At 51.2% G+C, this 25,928-nt stretch overlaps 1 protein-coding gene across 6 annotated transcripts in view; it reads right to left on the bottom strand.

Annotated features, from left to right (window-relative positions):
• The window catches only part of Ablim2 (actin binding LIM protein family member 2), a 124,072-nt gene that overhangs the window by 24,003 nt on the left and 74,141 nt on the right, over nucleotides 1-25,928 (bottom strand). For 2 of the 6 annotated variants that reach the window (XR_015046919.1, XM_085836636.1), the window contains exons 11-19: nucleotides 22,988-23,137; nucleotides 20,190-20,222; nucleotides 18,600-18,720; nucleotides 16,575-16,673; nucleotides 10,855-10,956; nucleotides 10,192-10,245; nucleotides 3,196-3,315; nucleotides 2,231-2,283; nucleotides 1,441-1,579 (exon numbers count right to left, since the gene is read on the bottom strand). Coding sequence is in view for 5 of the 6 variants with exons in the window: in XM_085836636.1 (XP_085692762.1) it covers nucleotides 1,441-1,579; nucleotides 2,231-2,283; nucleotides 3,196-3,315; nucleotides 10,192-10,245; nucleotides 10,855-10,956; nucleotides 16,575-16,673; nucleotides 18,600-18,720; nucleotides 20,190-20,222; nucleotides 22,988-23,137 (871 nt within the window). In the remaining variant the exon portion in view is untranslated. The remainder of the gene's footprint in view (nucleotides 1-1,440; nucleotides 1,580-2,230; nucleotides 2,284-3,195; nucleotides 3,316-10,191; nucleotides 10,246-10,854; nucleotides 10,957-16,574; nucleotides 16,674-18,599; nucleotides 18,721-20,189; nucleotides 20,223-22,987; nucleotides 23,138-25,928) is intronic. The other 4 variants (XM_085836637.1, XM_029477537.2, XM_085836638.1 and 1 more) reach the window with 3 other exon arrangements.

Below are 25,928 nucleotides of genomic sequence, written 5' to 3'. Positions count from 1 at the left end.
TATATTCCAGCTCCCAGCTAATGTCTGGAGGCCAGAACACTACACAGGGCAGTGAGGGTAATAGGCAACTCCTATGTTCTGCTCTGTGGAGGAGCCTCCATTGCCCAAACCTGAGTCCCACAAAGCACATGTGCACCCTTGGCATGAGACAACCACCTAAGGATCCTTGGGATGGAGTCCCGAGGGATGATATCGTAGCCACCCCAGCAGATGTAGGCATGCACAGGGGACTCTCCACTTCCTCTCACCATGGCTTCTGCTAGCTCTTCCCCCAAAAGAACCTTGGGGAGACCCAGACCTGTGGGACCTCTTGATGTGCCTTCTCACATTGACATCAGCCTTGTGTGCATGCTCTGAGATCCCAAGGGACATCATCTGCTTACAAAGATTCCCCACAGAACAGCATTCCAGTTTCTAGTTGGTCACAATGTCCAGCTGTCTGTACCTCCACTCGTCCCTCCCCTGCGTAGTGGTTAAATAGTGCCTAGGAAGTGAGGGTCTTAAGAACAGTCATGCTGTTGGCCAGGCAAAGCACTCCTGTATGCCCGGTGCCTAGTGACCCGAGAGTCAGCATTGCTGCTCTGGCTTCTATCATAAGCCAGTTAGCAGGGCAGGCAGATTTCACGCAGAGTCGGTACCACCGTGATGCCGGTGGGGTTCCCTCTGCTTTCTCACACCACAGATTCTCGTCACCTCTACGTCCAACCTCAGCCACAGCTATGGACAACAACTGCTAGGCCCAGCTTAGACCAGAGGCTGCTTCTGTGTGAGACTGAGCCTGCCTGCAGCCTGTGCTGGCTCTGCCTGGGACCTATAGCACCTTTAGTGAACAACAGGATGGGAATGTACTCTATCCTTGAGAATCATCCCTAAGCCAGGCTTTACAACACCCGCAAGGCTAAGCATACGCCAGCCTTGCTACCCGTGACATCGGGCCGTATTACCTAGGAAACTCCAAGTGCCTTCTCAGTGTGTTCCAGGGACCAGGACAGTGCCTTGTACCAGTTTCCAGGTCTGTGCTCGCCTCCTGACCATGACCACATCTGCCCCCAGAGAAAAGAGGCCCTGGGAGCTGTTCTCTTTGCTTTCTTGCCTGCTCAGAGAGAGCCACGAGGGGGCGCTGTGCACACACTAGCTAGCTATGTCACTGCTGAGAGACCAGAGCTCAGCACTGCTTTACCTGGCTCGATTCACATTCTTAGGCTGTTTGGGAGGTCTTGGTTTTGTTTTACTTTTATTTTTAAGACAGAGTCTCACTATGTAGCTCAGGCTGGCCTCAAACTCACAGCAATCTTTCTGCCATCCAAATGTTAGGGCCACATGCTGTTGCTGGCTTTTAGGTTTATTTGGGGGGGGGGCAATAAAGCTGAGATCTGGGGGCCCCGCTCAGTAGGGGCCCTTCGCTGGCAGTCTCCTGTGGGCTTCAGAAGAGCCACTCACGTGAGTAGAGGCTGTCCCCTGCCATCCTTTGGAGAGGTTCCTGGTCAGTCCCGCTGCTGAGGGACAGCGACTGACTGTCCAGGTCTGGAGAGTTAGTTCTGGTGTCTGCATCCCCCTTGAGAAGCAGCCAGGTTGTCTTCTGCAGAGGAAAAAAAAAAGGTCCCAGGAACACTGAGGTCATCTGCGATGGTGAAACCTTTCACCAGAACCTTCAAGGAGCTCCGTACGCCTAACCCACAAGCCAACTCCACTGCGAGAAGCCAAACGTCTAGTACCAGCCTCACCATTAAAGGCGTCTCACTCTGAAAGTTCATGATGCAGCTGGAGAGACGGCAAATGCTGCCTGCAGCCTGCTGTTGTGATGTCTGGCCCCCACATCCTCTCGGGGCACTTTTACAACTGGCCACATCAAAGAGGTATGCCGGTAATGTCTATTACATTTGACTCTTCCACCATTCATTAAAAAAAAAAAAAAAAAAAAACAGAAACAAACAAACAAACACAAAACCACGTGCCAAGCTGTTCTAGAACCTTCATGTCAAATACCCCAGAATGCACTGGGGTTATTTCTTTGTCAATCCTCATATCTCCTCAGTCCCAGAACCACACCTGGCTACTCGGCCGAGGCAGAACCCTGGCAGAGCATGTGCCCATACAGAGTATAAAGGGAGGCAGAGGGGTATGGCTCCCACCTTGGTCCTCCTGGGACTCCAGGGGCAGAGTGATAAAAGAACTGGAGTTCCACTGGAGTGGCCATACCACCCCGCAGGGCTGTGGTCCCCCTCCTTACCTTCCTGCTGTCCTGGTCGAAGCTGCTGTCCTCCACGTCCAATCGCCTGGCGGCTGGAAGGGAAAGTCGGTCTGTAAAGGCAGCTCACCCTGTGTCTGTCCTGGGCCCTACTTTACATAATGCTCAAAAGGGGGAGAAAAAGCAACCAAAAGGACAACGCAATGAATGCCTTTCACAGGCTGAAGGAATGACACACTGGAGCAGCCTCCTTGGGGGCTTGTAGCCCAGGAGGTGGGCGTGTCCTGAGCCACATACAGCCTTACTCTAGTTCTAGCCACACCTCCAACCGGAAGAAATGCAGCCACATCCTCAGGTGGAGCCACTTGGCATTTGATGGACATACTGTTGACCTTTAAAGGGAGACCCTGAAAGGACAGAAGGTCTCGGCCTCGATGGCCTTGGTGTCAGACACAGACACATGCTTTTGGGCATCACTGCTTCTTTCCCATCAAGAACTCTGCAAGACTGGGATCTGCTTCATTTCACAGATGGAGAGACTGAGGCTCAGGGAGGGGTCTCACTTTTGAGACCAGCATGAAGTGAGGTGAGAGGGCTGAGAGTGACATGAACTCAAGTTCTCTCCCCTGCCTGCCCCATTGAGCTGCCTGACCAGCCCTGAGCTATGCCACTGGAGGAGTCCTCGAGAATCAGCAGAGTGACAGTGTGCCCAGAGTGACAGTGTGCCCAGAGATGAGCTCACTCGGAGCCAGGGCTCACCCCACAGCAGCGTGTTTACCAAGAAGACTCTTGGCAGCATTTTTATCGTCCCACTGGGCTGACCCTGTTCCCAGGAGTAAACAAAGAAACCATGCAAGGCATGCTGGTCTATTTATTTCAGGACTCAGACAGTGCAGGGAGACCTACCAAGATCTACCCCAAACCCATGCACACAGCAATTTCTAGAAGCCCTGGGATCCTCACCAGCTAGGGCTGAGCTCAGGAAGGAGAGCAGACGAGCTTCTTACCTGCAGCCTGCGGTGGGCTCAGCCCTGCCCATCTCTTGGAGCGCCCTGCCTCCTGCACCACCAAGGACAAAACTGACACCAGGCCAGAGAGCTTGGACATTGGGGACTGGGCTACAGGACCTTGACAAGATAGGGCCAAAATCGAAGACTGAGTACTTCCATTCTAGACATGCTGACTCTATGTCTCCCCCTGTGGCTTCTATATCTCCCGGTATGAGAGACTGATTCTTTTTCAGTTGAAAATAAACCCTCTGCTCTCTCCATATCCAGAGGCCAGTGAAGGCCAGCCCTGTTGGGGCGGTTCAGTGGAGGCACTCAGAGAGGGGGCAGTGTGACTCCTGCTGCTCAGGCAATGGCTGTCACTGGGCAGCAGCACAGAATGTGGCTAATGCAACCAGCTCTGACTGAGGGTGCAGTGACAAGCTCTGAGCTCTGACAGTTCTGCTCCACCATGTCAGCCAAAGGCTCCAGCTCAGGAGCTCTTCGGGATGTGAAATCCCACCCTGGTAGCCTGGGTTTTCAAGATTTCATATAACTACGGATAACCCACTAGCCAGACATGCTCCAACATAGTGCCACCTTGGGCTCCAGAATAATCCTCCACTTGCTGAGGGGGATGTTCTGTGGAGACATAACGAGATCCTCTGCAAACACTACAAACTGTGGCAGGTGTGCAGTTTGCCAGACCAGAGCCAAATTCACCAGGCATTTTGCATTGTTGGTAGATTGCTTCCGTAACAACTCTGAGCCTCAGTTTCCTGATCTGTAAAATGGGAAAATACCATCATACCCCTCTAACTCATGTGGATAATGTCTGAGGAAATGAATGAAGGGCAGCTCACAGGTCTGCAATGCCAGGAAAAGGCAAGAGGTCAACCCTGAAGGTAATTTGCCGGCATCTCTTCCCTCCTTCCTTGATGTGTCACATATGTGTACCCCTGCTGCTCATCGCTTCATTTCTATCTACTTACTCTCTTAACACTCCACTCACCCACCGACCCATCTGCATGTTCATCCACCTCTCTACCCAGACACTAACCCACTCATCTCCTCATGTATCTATCCACTAACCTGCCCATCAACCATCAATCTGTCCATCCATCCACCCACTCACCCACTAAGCTGTCTATCTATCTATCTATCTATCTATCTATCTATCTATCTATCTTTTATCTATTCATGTATCCACCAATCAATTGCTCCATTCATCCATCCACGCATTATTCACCACCCACTCACTAAGCCATCTATCATCTGTCTGTCTGTCTATCTGTCTACCTACCTACCTACCTACCTATCTTCCACTTTGGATATGTGTACCCACTAACTGACTCACCCACTCCTGTATCCACCGTTCTCCAGTTATTCACCCAACCACCCACCTATGCTCTCTTTGTTCGCTTCAGTCTATTCCTTTGTCCATGGATGCATCCATTCATCCATGCTGCCCTTTATCTACCTGTCCCTCATCATGTTGGGTGCCTGCTACCTAGCCCTTCAGTATTCGTCCTCTTCTTCCTTCTCACAGTGTGCACCTGCCCTGTCCTGAGCACAGGAACACGAGAAACAGACATGATCCCTTTCTGCCTCCGTTGATAGACTTTGTTCTCCCTGCAAGGAGTATAAATTACAAGGCCTAACCTTTGCTCACAGAGAACTGGGCACAGATCTGCCTCTACACTGAGCAACTGATAGGAGATGCTCAAGGTCACAGTAGCATCTGATGTGCCTGGTGCTTGCTCCAGTGACTTGCATATTGACCTCCAACAGATAAGTGGACACAGAGAGTAGATGGCCACAGCACAGTGGCCCCAGAGCCTCCACAGAAGCCAAGCACCATGCTTCTGCTAGTACCTACCCTTCCATAGCTCTGGCTTCCAGGTAGTCACCGAGACTGTTACAGGGTGATCAGGGCAGTCTGTGGCCACCAGGTATTCTCAGCTCTGGTCTCTATGGGAGCTCTGCCTGCCTTCGGTGTAGAGCCACCCTGCCAGTGTCTAGTGTTATGAGTCCCCAAGCACAGGCTTTGACAGCTAGGCCCTAGGCACACCTGGTTGATGCTATCCCTCTTAAGGGAAGGAGTTTCTGAACACACAGGGAAGTAATCAGGGGCTTGACCTTAGGGTTCTCAGGCCTTAGGGTTCCAGAACAGTGGGGGTCTTGGTTCTCTATTCAGGTCCAGATGGGTCTCTGAGAACTAGACCCACAGACAGGACTTCTCTTGCCCAGCACGAATCCAACCTATACAGTTATACAGTTTAAATTGTTTTGGAATTACACTGAGAATGGAAGTGTGTGTGTGTATGTGTGTGTGTGTGTGTGTGTGTGTGTGTGTGTGTACATAATGGGAGCAATTCTATGGATTCTCTGCTTCACAAGGCAGGGATGTACTTGGTCATATGTGCTGGGGGCAATTCTGTGCTTCACAGGGTAGGCTGGGCTTGACCATCATTATATTTCCAGCCCTGAAGTAGAGCCAAACACATGGTGGATGCTCAAAGACTATACTTCAGATAAATTAGTGAAAGCCCCTGGCATCTCTTGGCACTTGGCTTCCTTCTGTGAAGTTGACTGAATGGCATCTGTTTGCCGACTGTTGCCAGGACTGACAGTGATGTCAGAGGAGAGGATGTGGAGCCAGCACCTATGCCCACTGGCTTCTCTCCCACCCACTGTCGCTCTTCCAGAGAAAGGGGCTTATCGTGCCTTCAGAAGACAGAGAAACTCCTCTTAGCCCCACAGGCCTGTGCCTAAAGCCCTCTCTGGAAAGACTCACTTCCTACCACACATGTCCCATGTCCCTTAAGGAATTCTACTAGACTTGACCCATGGGAGTACCAAGTTTCTAATGTTCTTTGTGCACGCAGAGTCTACCTGACACCTTGCCTCTCATCACATCCTAGAAGAAGACTCCAAACCAAAGTGAGACTCAATCTTTTAGGAAAGAAACCCCTAAGAGGCGCAACAAGCTGTTATCCATATCTCAACTATGGACCAAAGAACTGGGAATACATATGTCTTACTCGGATGGTGGCCCTCCCTCCGATAGTGGTCCTGAGAACACAGGTGGCCAGATGAGCATCTTCTGCCTGCCAGGCCCCTACTCGCTCACTCTGTCTCAGGCTCACACTTGCTTAGAAATCAAACAGAGAATTTGTGACTCCATTCTGCACCTGGACAGTCAAGCTTCCTGGGAAGTCTTTGAGGAAGCACCATTTGCCTTAGACAGTTGTAATGGCCATTGTAACCTGGATTCATCTAGGAAGTGAACCTCCAGCCAGGCCTTTGGGGAACATTAGTTTCTGGGCATGCCCATGAGGAAAGGGTTAATTAGTTTAGCTGAAGTAGGAAGACCCACAGCAAAAGTGGGTGACCCATCCCCAAGTTGTATAAAAAGGAGAAACCAAGCCAAGCACTGCCCTTTGATGCCCTTGGCGTCCTGACTGTCCATGTGATGTGACTTCAAGGTCCTGCTACCTTGACGTCTCTGCTAAGACCGACCACACTCTTGAACTCTGAGCTGGAATAAACCCTTCCTCCCTTCGGTTGATTTTTGTCGGGGTGTTTTATCACAGCAACAGGAAGACTAAACAACAGTCTAAAAACAGGTGCTTCCCTTCCTTTGAGAGACGGCGTCCAGAGAGCCCCTTCTGTTCGCGCAGCTCTGCCATTTTCAGAATTTGTCTGAAAGCACTGTGAGGCACAGAGCTTGCTCCCAGTTTTCTGAAGAGAATGAACCTGAGGAGGGAAGCATTTCTCCCTGCTAAGTCTCTGGATGAGGACAGCCGTGTTTCTTCCCATAACTGCCTCCCCAAGGTGACATGGTTGGATGCTGCTTGTGTATGCAGGTGTGTGTATATGTGCATGTATGTGTGCATATGCAAGTATGTGTGCACGCAGGTGTGTGTGTGTGCAGATATGTAGGCATGCAGTTGTATGTGTATAGGTATGTGTGTATGCAGATGTGTATGGATGTGCAGGTATGTATGCATACAGTTGTGTGTGTGTCTGTGTATGTGCACAGGTATGTGTGCATGCAGTCATGTGTGTGTGTGTCTTTGTGTGTGTGTGTGTGTGTATGTATAGGTATGTCTGCATGCAGTTGTGTATGTGTGTAGGTATGTATGCATTCAGCTGTGTGTGTGTATGTGCAGGTATGTATGCGTTCAGCTGTGTGTGTATGTGCAGGTATGTGTGCATGTAGTTGTGTGCATGTGCAGGCATGTATGAATGCAGGCATATGTGGGCACTCAGGTGTATATGTGTGTATAAGTGAGTGTGCATGTAGATGTGTATGTACACACACATACACACACACACACATACACACGTGTGTGTGTGCGCATGTGACTATAATTTCATATGAAACCCAACAGCCCACAGCGGCTGCTGAGGTGCAGACCATCCTGAAGCCTCTGTCCTGAGCAGCTGCCACGCCCTGTGCCTCCTGACTGGCAGGTACTGCAGGTCCTCTTCTTGCAATGTCTGGTGGTACAGGGATGCTCCTGAGCTCTCTCACCCCTGCTTGCTCCCCTTCCATCACTTCCTAAGTTGCGTCCTCTCTTTTTCTTCTTTAACACGACCAGTAAGCAACAAGCAAGTAGAGCTAGAACTGTTATCAAAATACAAAATGTCAAAAGATGACAGCCGCCAGGGACAAGGTCAGAGGCCAGCTGCACAATAGTGATTGCCTCATCTTGCTCTCCACACCAAGTGTCACTTCTACCCAGTGGGCACAGAGGCCTGGCTACCCTTGTGGCTCCCAAAAGCAGAAATGAGACTCAGGCTTCCAAGAAGAATAACAGTAACGGAACCCAGAAGCATCCATGTCCAGTGACTTCGCAGTGGACTGGGGTAAATGCATCAGGGGAAAGGCGTGGCTGCTTTTAATATGCTAAATATAGGATCTTAAGCTAATGAAACAGTCTTGTGATTCAGATGGCCCCAAGGGCTGTTTCAAGCTGGAGTGAGGATTAAAATAATGTTGCTCATGCCTAGATCAGGCTCCCGAGCTCCTTGGGGAAGGCCTATGGCCAAGTTGCCTTGATGGAGCAAGCGCTTGGGGGAGGGGGGTTCAAGCACACACACATGTACACAGGCATGCATGCACACAATGTGTGTGCACACACTACCATCTGAAGTTGGGAGTGGGGAGGGCTTGTGAATACCAAAGGTCTCAATCAAATGCATGAACTGGAAAACAAAGGCACTGTGGGCATCTGTATTTCCCAGGGGTTTTTAAAAGGAGCTTCTGTGCCACTAAGGCTTTCTCGTCACTTTAGAGTTTGCATGGCTCGCTGCGTTCCTATCGTGAGTTTGCATTGCTGAACGCCTGGCAGAGGCTGTGCTCTCTAAGATTTGATTCTTTACAGAATCAGCATACAGAATCCTGGCCTTGGGCAGCTGCTCCGGGTTTCTTCAAGCCTGCAGACAAGCAGGCTTATACCTGTCTTATACCTTATACAAGGCTGGTGACTGGTAACTGTGAACCTGACCTCCCCTGGGGGCTCAGTAAAGGATTTGAACACCAACACTGTCTCAGTGTGGCCCTGTCAGACACTGGTGGTCAATGTCATCAGGTGATTTTTCTAACCCTCCCCCTTGCCAAGGCCAACTCAGCTTGGACCATGGATATTAATCACACAGTTAAGCTGCCAAGTGGAGATGAGAGATAGCAGTGGCTAATTAAGGCCCCGTAAGCCAAGCTTTATCCTGGGCTCTGGAGAGCATAGAGATCGTGGCCCTCCTCAAAGACTGCCCAGCATGTGCTGCAGGGGTCACCTAATGAGGTGGTCCTTCCTTTGCCTGGGCCTCAGTTTCCCTACCTGTAAGGCTAGGGTGCTGCAGTTCTGTTCCTGGTATAAGGTGTCGTCATAATCCAACTGCCCCCACCCATCCCTTAGGGATACACATACTCTCTGCTTAGATTCTAAAAACCAGGACTTCAATTCCCTTCATTCCTTCTGAGAGGAGGAAGAGGAAAGACACAGAGATGATCAGGGCCTCTCGATACCACTGAGGAACCAAACCCAACCCCAGTAAGCTGACTGGCACTGGTCAGTGTGGGAAGCATTTCCTTCAGCACATCGGAGCAAGAGCCGTCCATACGGGAACCTCTGCTCTCTCTCGCCTCTAGTGATGGCTTTAAGTCTCCACTGTGAACAGCCGTTTACAGTTTTGAACTGTTTCCACATTTGTTCTTCCATGAGTACCTCAGGCCCAGTCCTGGAGGAATGAGGGCAAAGGGGACAGAAAGGGCAAGGGGAAAGGACATGGAGCAGAGGAGGTGGAGGACAGCGAGAGGGGGTTCTGATTTGCAGACGAGGAAACTGAGGCTTTTGGCACTGCAGTGACCTCCCCAGTCACCCAGAAATTGAAACTCTGACTCCTTTTGAGTCCTGCTCCACAGCTCAAGTAATTTCCTCCCTGTACATCTGTCCCAGGCAGGTCCATGTGGAGAAGATGTGGGGATGTCAGAGGGATAGGAGACACCCTTGCTGCAAGCCACCTCTAGCTTCTACACAATGAAAGGAAGCCCATTAGCTGAGAACAAAGCATCCCATCCTATCACAGATATTCTCAAAGATGGGACCTAAAGTCTCCCTAAATTGTGACTGGTTCCAAGTCATTATTGTTTCCAGAGATCAGGCCTGTGTCAGGTCATGGTTAAAAAGCCCCCAGTCCCTCGCCATCTCGACTGGGCCCCTCATAGTAGCATCAAAAATACCAAATAAAGGTTCTCAATTAGCACACACGCCCCAGCCCCAGCCCCAGTCCCAGCTGCCATGCACCAGCCTCTGCACGTGTCTCCTCTCTTGTGAAGAGAGGCCTCCCAGGAGTCTATGAGTGAGTGTACATTTAATGTTCAGACAGCAGTAATGAGCCTCCCAGAGCCTCAGATCAGGACACAGCAAAAGGAGCAAGCATTCAGAAGCAAGAGGGTACAACAGACATGCAGGCAACACACGGCAGCGGAGTCCATCAGACCGACCATACCGTGCTGTTTGTAGATAGGGGGTTTCCTATAGATGTTATCTTTTACGCCAGTGTCTGGGAAAGAAGAAGGAAAGAGAAGGAAAGAATGTGAGGAGGAGGAGGAGGAGCAGGGAGGTGGCTGAGATGCTCTCCACCCAGGGGCTTCTGGCAGCTCCTGGCTCACCCAGCCCAGAATTACCAGAAAGGTTTCAAAACTGCAAGTGGCCAAGGCTGAAGCCCCACACCTCCGTCAAGCATCCCCCAGTTTAAACACCACCGCAGATCAGAAGGGGACAGGAAGGGAGGGGGACAGGGGAAGCAGCAAGCAAGAATCATGGGTCACCAGGATGCAGCTAACTCAGACTCTTTTCTCTACCTTTGACCAGGACAAAAACATTTTCTCAGTATTTATGAGACTTGGAGAAAATCCCAAGTGTATGTCAGTTTTCATGGAACGTGCAAACACATTGCATTAGGAGTTTTGTGTTGTTGATCTGTAGATAATTTTTTCTCTTCCAGATTGGCCTTGCACTTGTGACCCTCCTATCTCAGTGCTGAGATACCTGGTATGCACCGCTACACCCTACTCCATGGAGTAGCTTTTAAGGAAACTCAGTTTGAAGATGCTCAAACAGTTGTGGTCAAGATGGTGCATGAGAAACCGACAAGCACGCATGAACCTACCTGGGACGTGGAAGTGTCTCGGAGCCTGCTGGTAGGTAGAGGAAGGAGGTCTGCTGTCGGAGTGCACTGAGAGACTCGGGGTGCTACGGCCACTTTCGCTGCCTCCAGATGGAAGAGCAGAGACAGCATATGAGGAGCAGAAAGGCACAGCAGAAGGTTTCAGAGCTGATCTGCAGTGAACCCTCTCTCCTGCCTGAAGGAAGCCCATGCCAGAGCCTTCCAGCCCGGGCCCTATGACTTCTGTTTCAATCTAGAGTGTGCCTGGCTTTAGGGGGTGTAAGGGACAAAGGGGCAGTGATTGGAGAGCCAAGAGCATGTTAGTGCATGGGCAGTGGGCAGAGCCCAGGATCCTGGGGTGTGAACACACACTGCAGGCTCATTATTCCTGCCTCCCTGATGTAGCTCGTGCAGGAAGGTCCTGCTTGCTTGGAAATTGCACTGAATAACTGTGAGAATAGGACTAAGGTATGGGAATGGGTCAAAGCAGCCCTCACAACCACAGAGGAGGCTCTGCCTGTGTGGGGAACTGGGGATCCCATCAACTTCCACAGTCCCTAGATACGGCTGCTTCTGGCAAGCAAAATGAGGATGCTCTACTGCCTCAAACCTCTCTCGGCTAGAGCTGTCCTGTGTTCTGTGAAGGAGGCCGTGTGGTCAAATCACCCATCAAAGACACCTAGTGACCTGAGTGGATGCCCCGCCTCCCGCCAATGCAGGACGTGATGGACAGAACACGGTGGTACTGGACATGGGATGAGGAGTACAGCTCACAGCAGGACACCCCGAGGCACAACTCTTCCCTTCTGTTAGACTCACTGAACTCTGCAGTAGCTGATAGGGCTACTGGCCAGGAACGGGCTCTCTAGATCTATGAACCTTTGAATGGCAAAATCAAGCCGCAGGACTCTAAAGCCAATGGGACAGAAACCAGGCCTGGATGGACTGGAGACAGCAAGGGACATCACAGACAGGCAGGGGATGTGGGGCTGGCTGGCTGGAGAAGGGCCAAACCAGTGGCCACTGAAGGAGACTGATGGCTCCTACTTTGGGTGTCTTCTCCTGCCTGAGCACGGTCACTAATTTTGCCTGTAAACACCGGTGAAGCTTTAAAGACCAAAGATTTTGTTCTAGAATGATATAGACCCATCTGACTTTGGCTACATAGGCTAAGCTTCTGCTCCTCCTAGTGGCAGTGGGGACCTCACCTCAGGGAAATGGGAAGCACAGACTGTCTACACATGAGGCCATGACTCAGTGTGTCGCATAAGTCATGACAGACACAGCGGCTTTGAAAACACAACTGTAGGCCCTCTACCAGGGCTGGAGACGGTCCTTACTGGATACCATCCCTGAGCTCAGTCTCTGTGGCTTAGCCTTTCTTTCTCTATCTTGCCTTCATGATCATTTCTGTCATCCTCACACGGTTGGTTGAGGATTCTAAATTGGTCCAACATCCCTGTCCTCTTCAGAGCTCGGCCTACAGTGTGATGTCCCCTGAAATGACAAATGTGATTCCTACCCATGTGCACTCACTAGAGGAGAGGCTACAGTTTTTAAGATGTTTAGAGGGGCCAATACCAAGGGAGTCGAGACAGTGTAATGGCCTTGATGCCCCACAAGGACCCTGTCACACTTACTATAGGATACTTCAACACCAGCCACCTTGGTCCCTGCCTGAGATGCTGCCACCAAGTCTTCCTCATCCCCTGTCTGACATGCAAGGCTCTTCCCAGAGTCCACACCATCTAGACTTTCCTGAGTTTAGGCTCAGGATCCACCTGGCTGACAAAAAGCTCAGGAGGGCCAGGCCATCATGGGGCCTTTTCCTTTTCTGCAAGCATGCTTGCCTATCTGATGTGGCTGAGAAAACACCCTGTTGACCTCGACCCTGCAGACCTGCCTGGAGCTTTGTTGTAAGCTTTCGTGGAATGCCCATGTCAGTCCCACACAGCAGGCACCATCTTACCTCCTCTGGAGGGCACTACACCATGTGAACTGGGCACTGACTACTTGGAAACCAGCTTTCCCTACTGATCCTAAAAGATAAGGCCCCTGGGCTCCCAATGTCACCCAAGGACAGGCATGGAGGCGCCCTTGTCCAGGCTCATGACTCTTTATGAAGGCATCATATCCAGGGTGCTTCTGATACTTCCCAGGGAAAGGCCCTGTTACAGGGCTGGGCAGCCCCAGGTCTAGTGCGATCCATGGCTTCTTTTTATTTGAAGTCAATATTTTGCTTTGGAATGGCTTTAAATGGTTCTGGAAGGTGCCCTCACACAGGGCCCACTTCTGAGTTCTGACATGCCTCCAGGACCTGGAACCATTCTATCATGCTAACTACACTTGGAGTCTAACCCACTTTTACTTGAGATATTTTCTGTCTTAGGACCCATTCAGGATATCACACTACACCCACTGTCACATCCTGGCTTCTCGAAGCTGTGACCAGCATTCCTTGTCACTGAAGATCTTGACAATTCCTAGACTCTTGACAGGGGGAGGGGAGCTATAGAATGTCCCTCAGCTGGGATTGTGAGAGACAAGGGTTATGGATTTAGGAGGAAGGTTACATAGATGGTATCTCATCCCTGTCACATCACCCCCAGGGCACTTACTGACTTCACGATCTAGAGTTGGACCTGATACCTTGCCTGGACACGACACCTCTCAAGGTCTTAGCACACACTTGGCTATGCAGAGGAGGGAGTTCTGCTTACCTCTGTGACCCACTATCTCCACAAATTCTGGGGCATTCTGTGCAGAAGTTAGTCCCTTGTGCTCTTATTTAGCTGGTCTTTTTGGTATAGATTTGTGGACATTGTGTCATCTATGAATCATTGTGTCATCTATGAATCATCTATTTTCTTGTTGCAACTATAGTTGCTATGGCTGCAGTTGGTCCTGGCCTTGAAGGTGCTATAGTTAGTTGGCCTTGGCCTTAAAGATGCTATGGTTGTCTCTAGTCTTGAAGATGCTGTGCTTGGCCCTGACCTTAAAGATGCTGTAGTTGGCCTTGAAGATGCTATAGTTAGCTCTGGCCTTGAAGATGCTGTGCTCACAACCACACATCATGACCCTTTGAGGTCCATAGCCAAGGCATGTATAGTTTCTATCCAGAACTTCCTCTGAGTATTGTACACAGCTCCTGAAGCTGAGGGACCAGGGCTTGGGGACCTGTTTTGGAGCTCAGGAGGGGATCCTTGGCAAGATGAGATTCACCTACTGGGCACAGTGCATGCTGGGACTTTCACCTGAGGCTCTGTCCCTGATTTTTCTGACTCTCTTCCTTTTCATGCCACTAGTACTTATCTTCCAGTGTGGCATTATCTTCCAGTTAGACCCTAGAAAAGTGACATCAGCAGCATAGAGTCCCCTTGTGAACCCACGTCCCCTTTCTTTGCAGCCTGTTTATTATCAAGTAAGAGTCAGGTTTATACCTTACACCTTCAGACCAACCAAGGTCTGAAATTGACAGTAATATGACAATGGCTTTCACCAGCCCCTCACCTGACTGTAGGTGTTGGGACAGCGAGGCTCCAGGCCTCGAGACTCAGTGGGAGGGTATGATGTCTGAGCTGGGTGGAAGATGGAAAGAGGGAGGGAAGAGGGGCTCTGCCACTGTTTAGCTAGGTCAGGTCAGGAGAGTGCTGGACCAAGATGGCATGTCTAGCTGGGAGCACTCAGCCATCATCAGACAGTGAGGTATCTCCACTGTGTTCCCAATACTGCAGAGCACTCATGGTGGTATGAAGGAATTTTCTAGAGATTTGGCAGATGCCACAGCTATAGCTGTGTGCTATGGACAGGGTGTCCAGAGACTAGGAGCAGGTTGGTTCTCAGGAGACTCGAGGGAAGGACCTATGTCTGTGCTTTGCTCTGAACCTCAAGCAGGCACTCATCCAGGGTCTCTACCTCCTCAAGACATGTTCTGAAAGATGCTGGAGAGCCCAAGGTCACAGACTGCCATGGAAGTCCACTGACGGGAGGAAACTATGGGTCTCTGTGCACTCCCCATAAGAACAGGAGCAGCCATAGCCAATGTCTAGCACATCTTTGGTCACAGACTGACCATCAACCCAGAGTTATATCAGACCCACCAAAGGCAAGGGCCTCACAGGGCCACTAGGCAAAGGGAAGAAAGATATCAGACTCCAAGACCTGTCTGACTCCCCCAAGCTGATCAGTTTCCCTGTAGGTTCTGGAAGCACCTCTCACTCTGCTGAGGCTCCCACAGACATATGACATACATGAACTAAGGTCCAAGAAGCCACTCTGCTACTCTGGGGATATAGCACCGAGGGCTGTGCATTGTCACTGGGAACTTAATCCCTGCTAGAGACTGGGATATGTGGAGAGTCCAAGAGGCAAGGAAGACATGACAGTGGCAAGCACTCTGCTCCGTGGACAGAGAGTGCCTCGAGGGATGAGAATAAAGATGGAGGAGAATGGACCATTCACTGACTGCTAGTGATGGAGCTGCTGGCTGCGCCTGTGCCTGTGGGAAGGTGCCCACTGCATGGCTACAAGAGACAGGGAACTTAATGCATCACCTAGGGACTCCTGAGAAAATCATTGCTATGCTCTCTAAATCCCTAAGTGTTATCTGTTGTGTCTTTATTAGCTAGGCTGTGCAACAAAACTCATAGCTCAACAGCCTCTCATTTCTCACAGATCTGGAGTCATGTTCAAAGCCCAGGAGTAGTTTGTTGTTATGATTGTTGTTTTGTTTCTGCTTGTTTTGCTGCTGCTGTTGCTTCTTCTTCTTCTTCTTCTTCTTCTTCTTCTTCTTCTTCTTCTTCTTCTTCTTCTTCTTCTTCTTCTTCTTCCTCCTCCTCCTCCTCCTCCTCCTCCTCCTCCTCCTCTTCCTCTTCCTCTTCTTTTGGTTTTTCAAGACAGGGTTTCTCTGTGTAGCCCTGGCTTTCCTGGAACTCACTTTGTAGACCAGGCTGGCCTCAAACTCAGAAATCTGCCTGCCTCTGCCTTCCGAGTGCTGGGATTAAAGGTGTGCGCCACCACGCTGGGCTGCTTTATTTTGTTTTAGTGGTATTTCACGCTGGCCTGCTGACTATTTCTCCACTGATCTTAAATATGCAAACAATGCCCAAGGCCTCCTCTTTGCTTTACAAGGCCAGCGGATGAGAGTCCCACCTTGTGACCCCTCTGCTCTACATCTGTCACCCTATCTGCCTTAACATTGTTCCTTCAAACACTGCTGTATCGAGGTTCGGCCATCAATCCATGAACTTGGGGTACACATAATCCAGTTCTTAGCGTGGAAGAAATCACAAGGGCATCTACACCCTCATGCACGTATACAGGTCTACAGGACATGGATTAATGGCTTATGGCTGGCATTATGGCTTGGAAAGACCCAGGGGTTGGAGCCACCAGGGGTCTGAGGCTGTAGACGTCACCACCTCTCCACACCTCAGCTCCTGCTGCTCCTGCAGGCTAACACTAACATCACCCCACCATGTAGGGCTGATTGAGGAAGTGTACGATGACTCCCCCACCTCCAGCAAGGTGTTCGCTGAGGTGCTCCCTCCAGCTGTCCTCCTAGTGACAAATCACCCTGTTTTCCTTCCAGGAACATGGACACACTGACAAGAATAGAGCCAGACACACACAACACAGGAAGTACACAGGCATGAGACACAGGGCTCTGGAAGCCATGCGGAGACATGGGACGAGCACCCCCCGCTGTGCACTGCACGCCTTACCTCGGAAGTAGGGGATGTAATGATGTCTGAACACGGATGTAGGGCTTGGGTGTTGGGACAGGGACAGACAGCTACTGGTACCAACACTCACAGTACCAGCTGCGGGCAACAGAGAGCAGTCAGTAACCCTGGGCTCCTCCACCCCAGAGCCACCAACTTGCCCTAGTCCCCACCTGCCAGGGACATTGCCCCTCTGCTCTCCTGGGGCACCTGAAGAGGATCACCCAGAAGGTTGTGGGCCATCTCCTTCAGGTGGGGTCAGGAGAAGCTGCCTCTGAGACACAGGGTGGCAGCCAGAGCTTGGAACACCTCTCTGGCCCTGCCCATGGCTCACTTTGGGGTGTCCTGTGATCAAGGACAGTGGGAGGGCAGCTTCCAGAGGTCAAAGAGTGGTCTGTCACCAGCATTCTCATGGTACTTGCCAGTCCAGATACAAAGCTTGGCCTCTGGGCTTTACCCCTGACTAAGCAGTCAATAGCCAGGCCCTCCTGGTGATGCCAAGTCAGGGGTCAAGTCACAAGGGACCTGAGGGAAGGGCTCAAAAAAGCCACTGCTGTCCACACACCTGCTCACCTGTTCACCTTCTTGCTCGTTCATTTAGCCCACTCACTAACACATCGCCATTCACTGACTCAGTCTTTCACTAATCCACACGCTCATTCTCTCAATTCGCTCGCTTAATCATTCACTAACCCATTCATTCACTCACTCATTAACTCTCTGACTAGCCCATTCATTCATTCACTTATTCATACATTCATCCACTCACTAAATCACTCACTTACTAATTCACTCACTCAACCATCCACTAACCCATTCATTCACTTACTCATTAACTCTCTGACTAGCCCATTCATTCATTTATTCATTCATTCACTAATTCACTCACTTAATCATCTGCTAGCCCATTCATTTACTTACACATTAAATCTCTGACTAGCCCATTCATTCATTCATACATTCATTCACTCATTCATACATTCATTCACTCATACATTCACTCATTCACTAGATCACTCACTAATTCACTCCCTCACTCAACCATCCACTTACCCATTCACTTATTCATTCATTCATTCATTCATTCATTCACTCACTCACTCACTCACTAAATCCCTCACTCACTAATTCACTTACTCTCTCATGCATACACTCTCTTTCTCTGCATTTACTGAGCAGGATGGACCAGGCATATTGCAAGGAATCAATGAAAATGATTGCAAACAACTAAGTTGATTTTTCCACAACGTTTTCGAAAATAAGAGCTATGGCCCACAGGTGTGAAAATGGGGCATGCACAGCTGGAAGGGAGGAAGCGGCTTGGAAAAATCCCTCCAAAAGGCAGCGCGTTTGTGCATGGTCCCTGTGGCTTTCGCATGCCAGCTCAAAGCTGAGGAACACAATGCAAACTGGGAGCCGAGTGGGAAGGGTTTGGGGGCGGGGGTGGGGGATGAGGCAACAGGGTGGGAGGCCCTGCTCAGGGCTGTCCCCAGCTGGAAGGACATAGGGACCTTTGCCAATTGCTTTCATAGGATGGTTGTCTTTAGGGTTGCTGAGTGATAGGTCCAGCCTTAGACATCATGACCGGCTGTTATGGCCAATGACTGACTCCTCAGCTCAAGTCCTCCCGATCTACCGTGGGCTCACAACAGACTGTGGCTTGCTTTGCTCTCCTACCTTGTGTGTAATTTCACATCTGACAGCTCTGCAACTGCCCCCAGAAGCCCACTCTGGTTGTTCTGTGTGGAGCTTGGGGCTGTGTGTGTCTCGGATGGGCACTGTGGATTCAGACGCCTCCTCCAGCCCCAGGGTGACTGGCTGCCTTATGGTTGCCTGTTCCCAGGCTTGAGGCAGTCTTTCCCTTATGTCTAAGTGGCCAGACATTCCATGGCCCCACCGGCACCACCCACCACCCCCCCCTTGCCACTTTTCTCAATGAATAAAGAAGCTACTTTGTATCAGCAAACTCATCAAGAAGTACAACCTTGGGGGGGGGGTCAAGGTAAGTGGGGTGGGGGTGAATACCTGGACGACTGTAGTGCTGGGGTGACCGTGAGGTTGGGGTGTAGTGTCCGAGGCTGACTGAGCCGGCAGAGCTGGGACTGGAGGTCCTGCACTGCTTGTAGGACCGATCATCCTGATCCCCCTGGGTAGGAAGACAGTGTGAGAAAACCTGGGTCAGGAGCATGGCTTGCCCTTCACCATGCCCACTGTATTTGCCCTCTAGATCTCAGGGGCAGAAACAACATAACCCTAACAGGCTCTTCAAGCATAAACAGAGCACATCTGGAGAGTGAGGCAGGGCTGAGTCATAGCAAGACCCTTGGCCCCAGTATGGGCCCATTGGATTCCCAGCCTTCCAGTCCATCTGACCCTCCTTGGTGCTAGGACTTCTGGGATGTGGTAGAAGGACCACACCTGCATCCTCCCTACCCTACCCACTTCCTTCCCTCTTAAATCTTCCCGGCACTCTGGACCCGTGGGACAGTTTGAGAACCCTGGCGTGCTCCTCACGTGTGAGGGAAGCTCTTGGTGCTCTGTGGCACCTTCTGAAGGTGCCCTCTGGGGCTCACAAGCCAGCCAACAAGACCACAAGCACTGATGACACAGCTCCTATCTTAGCAGGAAGGGGAGCATCCAGGAGCAGCCAGAGCGGGCGACAGCAGCATGAGATGACATGGCACCATGGTTCCAGAATCAGACCGCCCATCCCTCTAATGTAGCCTGGTGGCCTGGGTCATGCCAGCCCTCTTACCCTCATGTCAACCCCTAGCATCCCACAGCACCAGGGTCCCCATAGTGCCCCAAGTATTGCTTCCCAGAAGGACTGAGGAGGCAGAAGAGGGACTAGGCAGAAGATCTTGCCATCGATCCTGTTTTAGCTACAAGAAGTGAAAGACATTCCTTAGTCTGCGGTGATGAGAAGACCCTCGCTCTTGGGACCTTCTGTGGGCTGGAGTGGAACACCCCCAAGGATGAGGAGGGCAGGAAGCAAACAGCCCCCGTTACTTGGCATCTAGGCCCCAGTTTCCTCACTGGTAAATGGGATACTCCTAGAAACTACCTCTGGATGTTGATCTGGGTACAGGAATTGGGTATAAAGGGATTACAACAGTACCCAGCACAGAAAGAGGGCTCAAAAGTGTGCCATGCTCCTATGCCCTTCCCAGCCCTGGGCTCCACTACACAGACTAGAGTCTGAGGGGCCACAACCTGCACCACTGATTCTGAGAAAAAGGCGAAGCCTTAGGCTGGTATGGAGAAGCTTATCTGATAGCTCAGTTCTCAGAGTTCTCAGAGTTCTCAGCCTCAAGGGCCCAGAGCTTCCTGGATATCGAGTTGGGACAAGAAGTGGACCCCAGCTCACCCACGGATGCCATGACCCAGGCCAGGATCTGCTGGCCAATACCACATCCCCAGTGTCGGTGAAGACTTGTCTGCACACACATGGGGGAACATGCGATGAGATATGATTATAAAAACAGCCAGCAGGAAGAGGCCCCCAGTGAAGTGGCTAGGGCCCTGTGGCCCTCAGGGTACCATGCTGGTCATCTCTATAACCCTGCAGACGGCAGCACCATGAGCACACAGGGCGCAGGCATAGGTGGTGGTTACCTCAGTCGGCGTTGGTGAGAGCAACTGAGGTGACTGTGGACACAACAGAGCAGCCGTTAGTGTGCTGTGCCAGGGTTGCTTTGGAGTAAGAGGGCTGTTGGGTAGCCACAGGCAACTTAGGTTCATGACCTGCAGCTCTAACTAACAAGAAGCCCCAGCACAAGAGGTGGCTTGGTGCTGTTTGAGTCAGCTCTTTCCTTCACTCAGCTCACCAGATCTCATCCACACTCTCCACAGAGACTGAATTCACAAAGAAAGCTGTTGGTGGCTCATGGACCACTGTAGCCACGCCCCTTGTACCACTGTAGCCACACCCCCTGGTCCACTGTAGCCACACCCCCTGGACCATGGTAAGTCACATCCACTGGGCCACTGTAGCTAAACCCTCTGGGCGCATCACTTTCATTTTCTCTGGAGAGGCTAGATGGGGTGGGGCTCAGCAGAAAGAGGGTAGCTGAGGCCACGGGCTGGGAGAGAGCTAGGAGACAAAGGCTCAGAAAAATGGCTCCAGTCCTTGTGCTTCTAGCCAATGGCTCCTCTGCTAGAAGGGTGGTTCTTCCATCTCGGTCTTGACACACAGTGGGTGTGGGGTCCAGAGGCAGCTTACCTGGGCCCATGTGAGGCCTAGCTGAACCTCCCTTGGCCCTGACTTTTTTAGGTGCGACTGAGAAAAATCATTCCCGGGGGCTGGGCTATTATATAGGGGCAGAAATAAAAAACAGAAACAACCAGCCAACAAACAAAAAACAAAACAAAACAAAACAAACCCCCAAAAAACCGCCTCTGTTCATGAGAATGCTCCAGAGGGATGAGGTAGTGAGACAATAAGGAAGCCATCAGCTACTCTGTATGTGATGTATGTGACAAGAGTCCTGAGGTTTTCTATGATGTATTGCCCCAACTCTCACCATCATGGACCACAGAAGGAAGTAGCATTTTAAAGGGAATACCCCTTCCCAGGGCAGCCTGGTACTGACCTCTGCTGAGGTAGGTCTTACAAGCAGCATGACAGAAGGGACGAGCTTGTGGCGGGGCAGATACTGGAGAGGGTGACACCTGAGTTACATACACACACTCCCATGCTGTCCCACTGACCTCTGAAGGGCAAACCTTTAAGTCAGGGCTATCTGTGGGTCCCACGGATCTTGATATTTTGAAGCTGTGGTCTCAGGTGCTGAAAGAAACCTTGGAGGTTTCCAGACCCTGTGTCTGAAATTCTATGCCACACACTTGAGTGGTAACATTGTGTACCATGGATATAGGACAGTGCTGTAACAGCCTGTGGGTTTGCATATCCATATTGCTTTCATCCATGGTGACAGCTTTCCCCATCATGTCTCTCTGAGGCCACTAAAGGAATGCCAGTGCTTCATTCAGGGAGGACCTTGCTGGCATCCTGAGGCTAACTACAGTGGGACTTGAACCCAACTCTGAAGCCTGAATTTCATATCCCCAAGGATCTGCCAGGGAATAGCCAGTGTGTGGTCTTTAGGGGAGAAAAGCCAGGCTTTGGATCTTAGAGGGATATAGTCAAGTTGCTTGACCTCTGACCTTCTCCAGTTGCCTGCTGCCCAAAGGGTAGAGGTGGGCTGGTGAAGCCCACACCCAGTAGCAGGTAGGTGGTGCAGTAGTCACAAGGTTGGTGCCCTTTCCTCCTCAGGCTGCACACCAGGAGGCTCTCTTTGCTCTTCTTGGTCCCTGAGTGGTCATCAGAGCCTGCAGGCTCATCTGGGGACTATAACCTGATGCAGGATCAAGCTCAACACTCAACACTGCTATGTATATACAAGCCCCTGGGTCTTGGCCCTCATGCCCCACAAAGTCTTGTTGAAGCCACAGAAGGGTATCAAAGGAGCATGAGTTAAAAACGACCAGTTAGACATTTGTCCCTGCTGCAGTTAAACACTTGTCCTGAGCGCCACACATAGCCAAAGCCACACTAAAATCTAACAGAAGGAAATGAGACATAGTAGGAACTGCATTCAATTGCAACAGGCAGCTTGAATAAACACATCACCAACAGATGCCGTGGTGGCTTGAGTAGGAACGGCCTCTAGAGACTCATGTGTTGGAATGCTTGACCATAGGGAGTGGCACTATTAGGGGGTGTGGGCTTGTTGGAGGAAATGTGTCACTATGGAGGCGGGGGCTTTGAGGTCATATATGCTCAAGCTATGCCCAGTGTGGCACACTTCTGCTTCTGCTGATCAAGATGTAGAATTCTCAGATCCTTCTCCAGCACCATGACTGCTTGCATGCCACCATGCTCCCTGCCATAATGACAATGGACTAAGCCTCTGAAACTGTAAGCCAGCCCCAATTAAATGTTTTCCTTTATAAGAGTTGCTGTGGTCATGGTGTATCTCCATAGCAACAAGACTCTAATTAAGACAGATGCCTTCTATTTTCAGGAACACTGGGGAATCATGTCCCATACTGTTCAATCAACTTAGGGATGGGCTCAAGGAACCCATGGAGGAGATGCTGGCCTGAGAATGTGGGCTCAAAGCCATATGGTCCAGAAAGGGAAGAGAGCACACTTCATCGTCATAAAACACTCAGAGGCTAGGAAAATGCAGACATTTGCAGTGTGTGTATCCCTCAACCAAGTTCTGCTCGCCTCCACTTCACTCTCAGACTCTCTTCTTCGAGGAGGGGGCGTGGTTGAGTGGGAGTACCTTAAATAAGCCGGACATGTTATCTGGGGGCGAAGAAGCAGAGCGTGTTGGCAATGAGTAAAGTCTGTCCACGAGAGCCAGCACTGGGGAAAGCATGCAGCATGTGGTGAAGAGCCATACCTCGCCATAGCTCTGCCTGTCCCCCACGGCCGAGTGGCTAATGTAGGGCGAATAGGAGATCATGTCGGGGCGGTCGATGTTGTAGATCGCTTTGTTTTTGGGAAGAGCAGCCAAGTCCCTGTAGTCCAGGATCTCATCGCCAAGCTTTGCCTGAGGAAGGAGAGAGCAGAGGAGGGGACACTGGTGTCACAGGCCAGGCCAGAGCCACTCCACAACCAGTAGTGAGGATGGCCTGAGCTTGAAGGGCTCCAGCAGGGTGTGAGCACACCGACACCCGCACCCCCCTCCCCCCGTACCCGTGTGAAGGTGGAGCAGAGATGCAAAACTGAGGTCCTGGCTGCAAGGATAGCCCTGGAGTCAGACACTGAAGCCATTGGTTGTACCCATAATGCATTGATTCAGGGCACGTGCACACACACATGCACACACACACACACACACACACACACACACACACGGATAACTCATCCCACCCACATCATCCTGCCCACAGCCACATCCTACACACTCGTTCTCATCCTCTCTCCTCTCACCTCAGCAGTTTTGAGCAAGTACAGAACAAGCAAGCAAGATGGTGGCTCAGCATTTGACAGGGTGTTGGGATGTGGCCCACTGGACTCATTGACTGAGATGCTGTTAGCCACCATGCTGGCTCAGGTGAGGTCCACCTGGCTGCTGCAGCTCCTGTTCATTCTGCCCACCCTCCTCGGACAGTACCCCCTGCACCCATCCTCACTCTTTGTCCCACCTCCCCTCTGGCTCAGGGAACACCTCAGCTCTTTCCAGCCTTCAGCCCAACTCTGGGCTAATCCCTTCCTGCTCAAGTCTAATTTCTGCACCAGCCTTTGTGTGGCCTCCCCTGCTGGAATTGAGACAAAGTATCAATAGGCACAACAGATGCTGAGCTGGACCACACACAGAAACTCACAGCTGCCTTTAACAGGGAGGCTCACAGTACTCCTACTTATAAAGACGAAGAAGAGTCCAGAGCTCAGAGAGGTTGGGCAATTTACCCAGAATCACTCACCTAGGAAGGTATGGTAGCTATCTGGCCCTAGAACCCTTCCCCCAGTTGGTACTCCCCCCTGTAGGCCCCACCCTAGCTACAGCTACATCATCAAGTGGCTCTGCTGATGACACCTCCAGGCTACTCGCACCTCAGGCCATCCACATCTTTGCTAATTGTCTGTTCAGAACCTCTTGGGCTCTCCAGAGCCCAGCAGCCCTGCCCATTTCCTCTAGGAAGCCTTCCTGACCAATAGGCTCACTCCAGGACACCCTTGGGACATCTGGTAGAGAGACATGCATGTAGACTGAAGGTCTAGTGCTTCACACCTCTAGTTGTGCCTTCTGGGGCCCAGGGCAAGCCTCCAAAGGTCTGAGGTCAAGTCCTAAGCCAGGGTTTGCGGTCATGGACCATCCCACTGGGGCTGTTGAGCTGCCTGGACAAGCATTGCTCAGGAGATCTTTCCCTGAACATCAGTTTATCCCGGTCTCCTCTGCTCAGGTTCCACACTCCCTGCCCCTCAGCCCCCCGAAGTTTCCATCCTTCATCTGAGGGCTTGTCACATGCTATTTCTACTCATGGAGGTCTCTTTCATCCAGGTCAGATTCTCTCTTGGGAGAGCTGCCCTTCTGTGGACTATAGGTCCTCTCCCACATCCCAGGGTCATGGCTACCATTGTCCTGGACCCCACTGGCTTTGTCACCCATTCTTATGATGAGCAACCAGGCTTCTGAACAGATTATCCAACTGGGCCATCAACTGTGCTTCATGTGCTGTCCGCCTGCCATGAACATCTCACTCAAATGCTCTGTAGAGGGTCCTGCAGGCTGCAGTGGAACACCCAGAGACTTGCATTTCCCAGGTAACCAGGAACAATATGTCCATGGCGGGGACAACTCACCTGTCCCCCTGGCTATCTTCACCTAGTCCACAGTGCTTGGGTAGGAGGTCACCTGGCCCTGGGTGGTCCCCTCTTCCCTGAGGCTCCTGTACAACCTGGGCCCCCAAAACCTTGAAGCTTCCTGCTGCAAACAGTGGTTGGCAAATAGCTTATGGCATTAGTTACCTTCTCTGTGCAAAGACCTTGGAAGGTTGCCCTGGCCACAGGTTAAGCTTTCTAACTGATGAAGGCTATTGGTGTGTGTGTTAAGTGGTTTCCCCTTTTGCTTTCTTCTTTACTCTCTGTGAGGCAAATTAAAAAGATGACCATATAAGCCACCACAACGCATACACTCCATAGTGTATACAGTCATACAGTGTGCGGTGACTGGGATTTCACTTCATGCCCATGGCTGCCACCAGAAAGAGGCGCCAAGATCCTGTTCACCGCAGCTTCCCATTGCTGAACAGTAAGTCACACTTACTGTGAGAAAAGCAACCATAAGCCACAGTCCCAAGTGCCCCAGCCGCAGAGCTCACTGGAGGGATAAGGAGGGAGATCATTTCCCCTTCCTGCTGGCCACTGCTATTTTGTATAAACAACAGGCAAGGGCGGGAGTGTGGCTCAGTTGCTAGGGGCTTGCCTACTTTGTACAAGGGCCTAGATTCTGTCCCTGGCAACAGCATATGTCAGCCATCGTGGCACACACCTGTGAATCCCAGTACTCAGAGATATACAGGGAGCCTCACATGCCAAGCCTTAGAAAGCCCTGGACCACCAGTGGAGTTAGATTCGTGCCAGCTTATGAATAAGCCTCCAGAGGCCCACAGAGGGCAGCACCTTGCCTGGGGTACATAGCCAGACTCCTGACCTCATAGGCACAGGCTGAGACTCAGCACAAGTGGGCTCAGAGAGCCCCGGAACCCACTCCCTCCACACTGTGGTCGCAGTGACCCCAGGAAAGATGCTTGCTATTACCAACCATCAGAATGACCCTCTGCTAGCCATTGTGGGAAGATGTGGGCTGAAGATAGGTGGGGGAGAGCGAACCTTAT

The sequence above is a fragment of the Mus caroli genome, unplaced genomic scaffold (assembly GCF_978045245.1).
Source record: "Mus caroli unplaced genomic scaffold, Mus_caroli_1 scaffold_4, whole genome shotgun sequence".
In the NCBI taxonomy this organism is placed as follows: domain Eukaryota; kingdom Metazoa; phylum Chordata; class Mammalia; order Rodentia; family Muridae; genus Mus; species Mus caroli.
Note: the sequence above shows the minus strand (reverse complement) of the source record. Positions and strands in the feature narration are given on the sequence as shown.